Below are 11,283 nucleotides of genomic sequence, written 5' to 3' on the forward strand. Positions count from 1 at the left end.
TGACAAATGTGTGGCAAAGATACCCCTCTCACCATTTGTCTTTATTTGCCCCTAAAAATCATGCACTGTTGATACCAAAGCCTGCAAATTCAGCGTAACAATGAGGGAATGTGGACAGACTGCCAGTTGTTCTGCTAAGAGTCATTTCTGCAGCTCACACAAGAGGCGTTCCCTGTGGTAGGTGTTATGTTTAAAGGCCCCGAGGAACAATCTAACGCTGTTTCTCCAGCCACCTACAGCTGTCATCATCCCCATTCACAAAGCCTGGACGAGCAGGAAAACACGAATCACGTCGTCTCTGTTCTGCATAGAAGCGAAAGCCCCATTTAGCAAGATAGCAGTTTATAATTACGTTGTCCTCTGAGGCTGTAGCTTTGTCGTGGCCAAGGCCAAGAAAACCAGCGCGGAGCTGACGGGATATAGATCTGGCATTCTTGTCTTGTCTTACTGCACCGAGCTGCTGGTGCGCACTATAACATCATCACCACTGGAGTTCATTAATGACAAGTTTATTTTCCTGAAATACCCCAAAGGCCTCCGCACACACAGTGTAAACACACAGATGGAAACATGGTGCCACACATAAATTCTTATGTCTGCACTTTGTTAGTACATATCCTCACACACAAACAAACACAGACACATACTGTAGCAGCCTGAAAGCTGATTTCTCTCAGCCACAGCTGGATGCTGACTCAGCCTTTTTCTGTGGAAACGTTCATGGACTAAGGCCGATTCACACAGACGTTTGCCCTGCGTGAAAACACCTTCTCATTGACATGAATGGAGAAAGTGCGTTATGCGGCGTGGGCCGGCCCCACAGGGGGCTCCACCAAAACACTGCAGCATTGGGGGGTGGCGGCTGGATTACAACATCACTGAGCAAGGCACGTACAGTCCTGTTCTGGATGTTTGGAACCTGATAGATTTTAAACACATGAATCTGCTCCTCAAACTCTCAAACTAGACTAGTTTAGTGCCCCCCACCTCCACCAACACCGCCTCCTGCATTATTTTAACATAGAGCTAAATCATTCCAATCAACATGTAAAATCTGCTACCAAGTTGTGACATGTTATCCATCTTTATATAGAGTCTATGGTGTGTACCAAATTTCATCTATCTAATAATTGTACATACATTTTAAATAAAATTGCAAATAGCCCTAGAGAAAAGTCAAGTGATCACGAGGCCCATGCAGACACATCATCTGGGGACTATGAGTGTTTGTCCAAACATTTGCATGGATCTATACGGTAGCCAAAACCTGCCTATGGTGCACTTCACTGTTGTTCCACCTTCTCTTCCACACAGTTTAAGACAACAATTTGTCTGAAGTCATTCATAATTAGAGGATCAGCTGTGTCAAAGTCTATGACATGATGATGGGGGCCACCTCACTCATGGGTCCTGAAATAATAACCCTCCAGGAACACCTCCACCAGAGGTTTCCATGGGCAGTCATATTCTGCCATTCCCTGCTCAACACTGCCCTCTGCAGGGCGCTGGCTTGGACCTGTGGGTGGGAACAATAAGCCTACTTTTGAATTGATGTGCATGAAGGGAGACAGTGTTTCTCGGTCATGCTTCCTACTCAGGGATCAGTGTTGCATACAAGGAGCTCCAAAGGCATTTTTATTGCAGTTTTGTGCCTTTCATGTTTGTCGTAATTCTCCCTGCTGAGACACCACCCTGGAGGTCGGCAGCAGGGTGTAACTGAAGACTCTTTGAGCGAAGGTGCCACAGGTCATCTATGTCTAAGAGATAACTATTTTTTCCTCATCTGTCATCACAGCAAAGCTCAGGGTACATACCCATGGAAGGGTCTCCACCCACACAGCTGGGTGGTCTGCCAGGCTGAGTGTGACCCCAATAAAGACCTCCCTGCCGAGCAGCTCTGAACAGTGTCTGCTCTACATGAACCTGACTCTTGTCAGTGTCAGGGGCCACTGATTCATGACACATTATGCAAAGCACAAAGGAACAAACGAATCACTTGTTTGCTGTTGAATGCATGACCAAGACATCAGCTAACTTGTATCACACGAAGAAGATGATGGAATATTTCTTTGGCTTTTATACCATCAGTTTAAATCAATTCACAATCAAAAACTAAATGTGTTTGTGATTGTTTCTATTTAAAAACATTGCCATGGAAATCATTTGATGCAAGCTTCACTGACCTTGAGCTAGTTTTTAAACCGAATAGTATATGACCAGTGATAGGTGAAAGTTATCAGCGAGGTACCTGGCGGTGGCGACACACCAGCTTTATGCATCAAGGTCTAAATCACTTGGACAATGTGGGACTGTCCTCCTCACATCACCTGTGATGTGAATTCATCATATCCAGTGGTTTCATGGTGCCTTATCAGCTGGTTTTGTTTGGCTGTTTTGGACATTCTGCTTGTCTTTGGACTTTCCCTTTTGCCAGCCTGTTACTGACCACTGCCTGTTCTCTGAGAGGAGCTCAGAGCACCATGCCCCACATAGGAGAGGAGTTTGATAGCTAAAGGCTCTGCCTCCCATTCTACTTCTGTGGACTCTAGGAACCACAAGTAAACCTGCACTCTGAGAGCGAAGTGCTCTGTTAGGATGATAAGGCTCTACGAGGTCTTTAAGATACGATGGAGCCTTGTCATTAAGGGCTTTGTATGTTAGGAGAAGGATTTTAAATTCTACTCTGAATTTTACAGGGAAGTAACAAATGCATGGACCAGTTTTTCAGCATCACTTTGAGACAGGATGCTCCTGATGTTGGTGATACTGTGAAGGTGAAAGAAGGCAGTTCTAGAGACTTGGTCTGTGTGTGGTTTAAAGTCTAGTAATGACTGTCTGACTGTGTCTGCATTGGGTCTTCCCTTCCCGTTACCTCGCTCACCCTTTGTGTCACCTCTGTCCCTCTTTTGCAGTATCTCTACTCTTAAGCACTTATCCTAGAGCAAGTCAGAATAATGGATGTGCTCATACATTTAATTTCAAATGATGCTGTCAAACATATTGCTTTGTAAAATCAGCAGCACAACACTACATTTATAGAATTTCTTAGTTTGCACTTTGTGGTTGCAGGTGCATGGTCAGAGTATTGATTCAATACTGATTCAACAGTACACAGTGCAGCCTCAGACAGTTCATCTCATAAAGGCAGAACCGTTCTGTGAACAGCGTTGTGCTGTCATTTGTATGAGAGGCTCATGTATCTACTGAATTGCCATGTGTGGTTTTGTCCCATTTGGCACAAATGAATATATTGTTAGCTACAAACCTCCCAGCAGATGGAGCCATAGCACAATTCATTTGTGTACTGTAATACTGCATACATTCTTAGTTTTGTGTACTGCCTGTGTGCACTCTAGTCATTTTGCTATGCAGTAGTACTGCTGAGAATGACATGCTTTACGTCCTCTACAGTAAAACACCTGCAGTTTCACAGAGCAAAAGTCTGATCCTCAGTAGGTCACAGCCATTCTGCAGCTCTGCTTCACTCTTCTCTCAGTGTTATGTTTCTTTGCGGATCTCGTTAACGATCACAACAACTTCTTCAGAGCAGATTTCCTCTGTCTATTCATATGCACATACAAACAGCCTGCACCTGTGTGTCTGCAGCCAAGAGTGAAACTCATTTCCTCTGAGAAGGGGACAGAGGATGTTTCAGCTTGAGATTGACAGCTGCTGCCACCACCATAGCATAGGAATAATGAAGGAACAGGAGGAGAGATAAACCCACCTGAGGATTTTACCTTTAATATTCATCATGAGACTAAAGGCAGGTCTGGTCTTGTGTGACAGGAATAGAAATGTAGTGCTAAATGTGGGCTGGTGGGGCTCCTTGCTGTGTGTGTTTAGTTTCCTGACAACAGTTCAGATCCGGTGAAAATAGGACTGGCTGTGGATGAAATAGGACAGGAATAGAAATAGCTCTGTCTCTGGGGTGAGTTCTGTGTCAGTCGCCTCTTGTGTCCTGTTAAGCTGGTGTCTATTCTCCGTCCAGGTGCTGGAGTGTGGGAGATCCTGCCCAGGACTCACATGCTCCTGGAATCCATGAGAACACATACGGCCTCCGCCAAAGGATGTAGATGTAAGGCACTGACAAGGAATATGTTCTTGCCAGCTCAGATGGGGCCTGTATAATCTGGGGCCTGGAAGCCAGAACTCGCCCACTCAGCCCCTTCTGTCTCCTTTCTGCTGAAACAGGAGTGGCTGAATCAGTCTGATGGAGGCGATCGTCTTGTTGAACCATGAGCGGGTTTCGTAGAGCGGCAAATTTAGTCATCGCTGTGTTGTGCTACATCTGCAGTAACAGTGAAAGGTCTGGACACACTTTCTCATTCAGTGGTTTTCTTTGGTGCTGTTAGTTTCCATGTTGTTAATTAACACAGAATACATCAAAATAAAAACAAACATGTTTTAAAAAGTTTCTTACAGTAGCTGTTTGTCTTGATGACAGCTGTGCACATACTGACAAAGTCTAGCAAGGTTTTTAATTAACAAGTGAGCCTTGTCGACGGTTAGCTAGTGCAATTTGTTGCCTTTTTAATGAATTTAACACCGTTGGTTGTGTTGTGCCAAGGTACAGCAAATTGATAGTAAATATGTGCTAGAATTTGGTGTCTTCACTATTAATGTACGATGTATAGTACAACAGAAACAAAGATGTAAAGTGTATGCGATCGCCTCTGGTTGTATTTTATTGTAGCAAGGCAGCCAGTGTGACAGTGCATTGCTCTTTCAACTAACGGAGTGTTTGTTCCCAGAGTAGACGGCACATATGACTCAGATGACCAGATGGTTTCTGTTGCCTCCTTCATCTTTGGGGATGACATCTCCTTCTTTGCAGAGAGGAGCATCACACAGGCAAGTTTCCGCTCCAAAGGCATAACATTACTTTACTACTAGGCCGTGAGTTATCACGCATAAAGGACAAATGTTCCTATTGTCCTTCAGGCTGATGTGACACTAGACTTTGGTTGTTTTGCCTTTTGAAAGGGAGGTGCAGAATTCCTCTAAAGAATAACTTCAAATAACAATTGGAGATGACTGATGAACAGTTCAGTTCACAGGTGCCCTTGGGTCATTACTGCAGAAGTTACAAACGTGCACGCTTCACCTACACTAGTCTTCTGGAGTAGAATGATGAAAATACTCCAGTCTATTGCCTTTTGGTAGTTTCATCACATCCGCCTCTGTAAAATACTTAAAGCCAAATACAGATGCTTCAGAAAGTATTTGCAAATTTAGTAAAAACCAAAAAACTGGATGTTTTCTTTTACAACAGTGCTCAGAACCTTAATCCAACACCAGTAGAAGCTCCAGGCTTCTCGGCTGAGTCTCTACCAGCTGTGCACACCTGGATTTGGCCAGTCGATCCCGTTCTTCCTGCAGATCCTCTCAAACACACTGAAAACACACATAGAGAAATATCTTAGGTGAAGGGACTGATGTTCATGTAAGATCCCATTGCTCATGGCCAGAAGCTGACGGAGGAAAAAAGGTTTTCAGGGCCTTTAGGTGCAGTTTTGATTCAAATGAAGACGTGTCATGTTTGGTACCTAGTGCCTTTGCTTTGTTCACTTACAGGTCTTACAATTCAATCTGTAGTACTCCAGGTCGGGCTGCACGCACTCATGGCTGTTTCTAGATTTCACCATGCAGTATTCCGTGAGTACTGTTGAATTCACTCTTCCTTCTTGAAACTGAGCCTGCTGGTGGGATTATTGCTTCCCAGCAACAACAACAACAAGAACAACTTCTCCTTACAGCACCACTCTGAAGGGAAGCAGAGTAGGAGTCTCCCCTTCTGAGCAAACACTTGGCTCAGTATTCCTGTTGCATTAGCAGTGAGGAGGAGAGTTACTCATAATGATTTTTCTCACTGCTCTAATAAATCTGCAGTTTCTGGCATTAGTAAGCCAGGCCTGTGTGATTAAACATACCTGTGTAGTGAGCAAAGGAGATAAGCGGTGCTCTCCTATACTTCATGGCCCAGGGATTTTAGTAATAATCCATGATCCGAGGCTTGGATAATGAATTTTGTCCGTCCACTGCTGGGGTCACTAACACACACTCACACAGTAAAAGCTCTCCTTCATCTGGCAGGAATCAGTAAATTAGACGGTCGGCTGGATTAGCTATGGAAGAAGAGTAACCCACACTTTTATTCACTGGCACAGAGAAGGAACCTGGCTGATGGATTTGGAGGCTGGTTGAAGGCACCACAAGGGTACAGGAGATTCCCCATAGAGGAACCACTGGTGGAGGCCGCTGCTGCAGATGGTGAGTGGTGCTCAAAGATGATATGTAGTGATCATCATGAAGTATCCATATCCTGCATCCATGGACAGTTTATGACACCCACCCTCCTGAACAAAAGGAAAACACCCAGACTGAAGGAGACACGTGTTCAGTCTGTCTTTATGGCTGTTTTTGTATGTGGCATGTTCTGTGTGAGATGTTTTACATCTCCCTGTAGTCATTTTGCATCTCCTTGCTGTTGTGTAGCATCTCTTTTCAGATGTTTTGTGCCTTCGGTAATCCATCCATGCCTGCATCACACTTTTTGGTAAAGGCATAAAGTTTTTCTTTGGTATATTTAGAGAATATATCATCTAATCCCACTGATTGGTGGAGAGCAGCAGTGGAATCTAAGCATATTTATTCAAGTAATGTATTGTTTTAAGTACTTGTGCTGTACTTGAATATTTGAATCTTGTGCTTCACTAAATTCCAGGCACCTTGTAAGTTTTGTAGTTCAACCAAAACTGATGTCACCTCTTAATTTTTCAAATGTTATTGTTAAATAAATGGGAAAAAAGAAAACCTTTCGCAAAAACATTAGAGAAAAGTTTTAATACGGCCACAAAGTGTGGACCTTTATCTTTTTTCTACGCCATTACTTGGGCCAAGACCTCTCAGGTTTATCTTGTGACCTTCTGGGGCCCTTAGGTTGAGAACCACTTGACCAAACTACCCACTACAGTATACAGGCTAATATAAGTAGTTGATAAAGCAGCTCAGCCACCTTCAACGTGAAAATGCTGCTTTCACATTGGTGCATCAGCATTAGCTAGTGTAATACATAATGTATGGGCCGTTCTTCCAGTGCAGGACTTGGACTTGGACTAGAGTACTTTGGTACTTTTACTTATCTGGAGGTCTAATTTTCACACCTCTGCTCTGGGGTAAGCTGAAACCATTTCTGTCAGGTTGGCTTTCACTGCCAACAACGCGAGTCCAGGCTGCACACTGCTCTCTTATCTCCCCGTGTGCTGGGGAGTGGGAGGGGGCAGTCACACAATCACAAGCCTTTTCCAGGCGAAGCTGGGAGCGATGGGAGGGGAGCGCTCAGTGCTGCAGCTGGACACTGGAGCGGCTCACGCTGTGCGGGGCATGACGGGATGCTGCTTGTGACCGCGGTGTCTGAGGGATAATGAACGCCTTCAGTAAGTGCTGGGATGTATGAGGAAGGTTTACTGTCAGCGCAGGGTGGAACGACATTGTGCTGTTGTGCCTCCTGGCTCCACGATGGTGTCGCCTCTGTGCGCTTTCCCCTCTGCTATCTGGACAGGGGCCACTGGCAGGGAGGTGACACATCGGCGTCGGAATTTACACGACTATCAGTCTCAGAATAGACCGGCCAGGGAATAGAGCTGCTGTCATGGAGAAACAGAGCAGACTCAGGGAGGAGATGCCGACATCGCGGGAGGAGAAGCGCAAAGAGAGGAAGCCGAAATCTGGGAAGCTTTTCCGAAAGAAACCGTTGAAGTCCGTGGGGAGTTTTATGAACAGACTCATCAAAACTTTGGGCACTTTGACCCACTTTGGAGACGCAGACGCGCAGGACGCGGAAGACGACGATGGGGGTTTTCGGAATGGCGCACCTTGCGTCCTCAGCGCCAGCTCAGGAATTTTCAAAGAGGATGTACAGGTGGCATGGGATCGAGTGGTGAAAAACACTTCCAGCACGCCTTCTCCTTTGTGCACCGGCAGAGAGAAGCTACTGTACCAATACGGAGACAAAGTCCCAGGCGTTCTGGGGCTGAAAAACCACGGGAACACCTGTTTCATGAATGCCGTGGTCCAGTGTTTGAGCAACACCGATCTGCTCGCAGAGTACCTGGGGCTGGAAAGATACAAGCTGGACCTGTGTGGAACCAGAATAAACGGCGTGGTGAGAAGTGACGAGCCGCGGATTGACAGGGGAGAGGTGACGGAGCAGTTGGCATCACTGGTCAGGGCTCTGTGGACTCTGGAGTACACCCCCCAGCTGTCAGTAGACTTCAAGGTAAGCACAACATTTCAGCCAAAACCCGGTTTACAGGTAGATGTGGGCTCCCTAACAAGGGCACGTAATAGCACAGAGGATACTAGTGAATGCAGTGTTGCAGTTTCTGTGGTTATCATCAGCAAACACACATGACGTGAACACACATGATTATTTCCTCACATAAGTGCACAATAAGCCGTTGTAGTCGAATATAATCACATGTTGTCCAGACAAGGTGCTATAATCAACGCTATGACGTAGCCTGGATAAACAGAAGAGGGTGTCACAAGTTTTACATCATGTGCTATAATTGCCAGTAGTTCAGTCTGTGCCTGCAGGAGTTCACAACATCCAGCGTTTGGCCCAGTGACTCCACTGTTGTCCTGCCAGGTGATAATGAGGTGCCACCTGGCGCCTGACGTTCTCTGACACACCACCCCGCACTGTATCCTACCATTACACCCTTCACTCTGCTGGCAGCCTTCTGTGGACAGTAGGGCTGTGAGGAGTTTCAGTTCATGTGGTCGACTGATGTGATGCTGGTCTTTAGAGTGCGGGGAGGCTGATATATTATACTGGTTTTATGTTTTACTTTTTCTTTTTGCAGATGAAACAAACAGTTTAATTGCTGTTCATTGTCATTTCATGGCCTCTGTTTGCTGCACTCTGCACTCCCAAATAAAAAAAATGTCCACAAATAATCAGACACTAGGCACTGACAAGGCTGCCTACAGATGTGTCTGCAGATGTTTTTTGCTAATCGGCCTCATGAGTGCAGACATCAGCTGACGCCAGTCATCTAAAAATGCCAAATATCAGCCAGATTAGTCGGACAATCGATTAATCTGTCCATCACTGCATGCTAGCCGCAGCACGGTGTAGCACTGTGCGTTTTATTCCACTCACAGCAGGGTGAGTTAAGTAAGGTTCAGGAGAGCGCTCAGCTGGACATTGCACTATATTGTTGAACTATATGTGTGTTGCGGTTGTGATGCCGTGATGTGAAGTACGTTGGCACAGGAAGGAGATGCTTTAAGAAAGCTTCCTTCCCTGAGGGTCGGGACTGTGGCAGAGCCCTGTCAGCAGCCCCTCAGGCTTTCCAGCTCTGCTGCAGCTCTTTGCTCTGGATTTCTCTGAGCTGTCGTTCAAGGAGAGAAGATGATATAGAGCAGTGAACAAAGAAACTCCACAGTGGCTCTATTCTTGGAAGGCTAATTACTCTGTAAGTGTGGCTACTGGAATATCTTGACCCATACTGCAGAGGCACTAGCGTGTCTTTTCTCACACTTGAATGTCTTGTAACAGTGCAGCCAAGTAGCAGCTTAGTCTTGTCAGTCTTTTGCTGCATATGAAATACAGCACTGACAGCCAGAATCAGATTTAACATAGATTCATTTTGGTCTTTTGCTGACTGAAAATTCTGCCCTCCCTGTTTAAATAGATTCTGTTGGCTGCACTTCTTACTGCCACTAAATCCTCAGTCTGCTTTCCCTCCTACCTCAAGGAGGTTTGATATGAGATATTTTCCAGACAACAATCAGAGCTCAGAAACCTCTTCCCAAGATTAAAAGAAAGAAAGTTAACTCTCCCTCTCGTATGTGATGAGATGCTTCCTGTGTTATAACGCACACACACACTGCCAGGCCTCTGGACTGTGCTTTGTGACCAGAGGTCCAGAGTTCATGTAGCTGAGGCCAACTGAAATTGCTTGTTGAGTAATACCACAGCTGCCTGGAGGGAGGCATTATAAAATAATCAGCTAGCTCTAAGGCTTGTTTCTGAGAGGCTCAATTAGTTCCCAGAGCAGGAACTCCAGAAAACACAGCCCACTTATAAACAAAAGGACTGGGCTTTGTTTAAGTGGCTCAGTTAATCTGCTGTTTTGTTGGGGGGATTGTCAACACAGGCCTTGGGAAGTCAGGTGCTTGGGAGGGTGCAGCTAAAGCAGCCAGATTAAAAGGACCTCTAACAAGTACCTATCTCAACATCACATGATAAGAACATGATAAAAGGGCAGGCGTTGAAAGGGATGGACATTTACCCTTTCATCACTGTGCTGCACTTTTTATTTGAAATGACTGATGGTGTTCATGGACATCTCCCTTGTGAATGTAGCGTCATCTTCATGTGATGAACAGTTCCTCAGAGCTAATGAATCAGCAGCGCTGCCCTGACAGGTCTGTTGGTTGCTGAGTCCCAGTCCGGAGAAGAAACAAAACAACAGTCCTGCCGAATACCTGGCGCTCCGCCACATTCCAGTCCCACCTGGGTTGTAGGTGGAGGGGGTAGAAAGAGAGAGGCAGCTTTCATAAATGCTCACTAATGATGAAGTATCGTGTGCTGCTTTGTGATATTTCTCACCGTCACTGTTTCCCGAGCCTCCGCTCTCACACACGTGTCTCTGTTCTCAGTTGAAGGCTTGAGTTTCCTCAGCCTGGGAGCAGATGTGTGCTTTTGATCTGGACAGTTTTCGTGCATTTTCTAAATCCCCCCTGGAAGGATGGCATGTTTGCACAGAGGCCTGGACAGGGGCAGAGCCTGAAACTCAAACAGTTACTCACCAGCCAATTTACTGGTTTCCATAACATGAGAGGCCTGAGAAAGAAGGGAGTTAGAGTGAGCAGGCTTGATGACTGGCCAGGAATGTCATCCTCCCCATGGTGCATGTGGATGGGCCCATGTAGGAAGCAACATATACCGTATGTTGTAGCGACAGCGGGCCTCAAAGGTATGTGTCAATATTTGTAGTCTCTGTTGATTTGTAATGATTATATATGTTGCTGGTTGCAGGAAGTCACGTGATTGAGAGTGCATGAAAACTAGTTAGCAAGTGAGCGGAGACGTCTGTAGTTACCTGATAAACACTTGAAATAGTTAATGGTAGTGGATAAAATATTTAAATAGTTGTTAATTCAATAGAAATGGAAAGGATGAGACCCTTAAATTGTCCTCTCATCTGTCTCCACTTACATAATAAATAAACGCAAGTAAATAGCCTCCCCACCACAAACAAATCTGTT

At 45.5% G+C, this 11,283-nt stretch overlaps 1 protein-coding gene across 1 annotated transcript in view; it reads left to right on the forward strand.

Annotated features, from left to right (window-relative positions):
• Positions 1–7,303: 7,303 nt before the first annotated feature.
• usp43b (ubiquitin specific peptidase 43b) overlaps positions 7,304–11,283 on the forward strand; it is a 63,339-nt gene continuing 59,359 nt past the window's right edge. The window contains exon 1 of the mRNA XM_020623104.1: positions 7,304–8,281. Within this exon, the coding sequence (XP_020478760.1) occupies positions 7,655–8,281 (627 nt within the window). The 5' untranslated portion in view covers positions 7,304–7,654. The remainder of the gene's footprint in view (positions 8,282–11,283) is intronic.

The sequence above is a fragment of the Monopterus albus genome, unplaced genomic scaffold, assembly GCF_001952655.1.
Source record: "Monopterus albus unplaced genomic scaffold, M_albus_1.0 scaffold292.1, whole genome shotgun sequence".
NCBI classification, from domain to species: domain Eukaryota; kingdom Metazoa; phylum Chordata; class Actinopteri; order Synbranchiformes; family Synbranchidae; genus Monopterus; species Monopterus albus.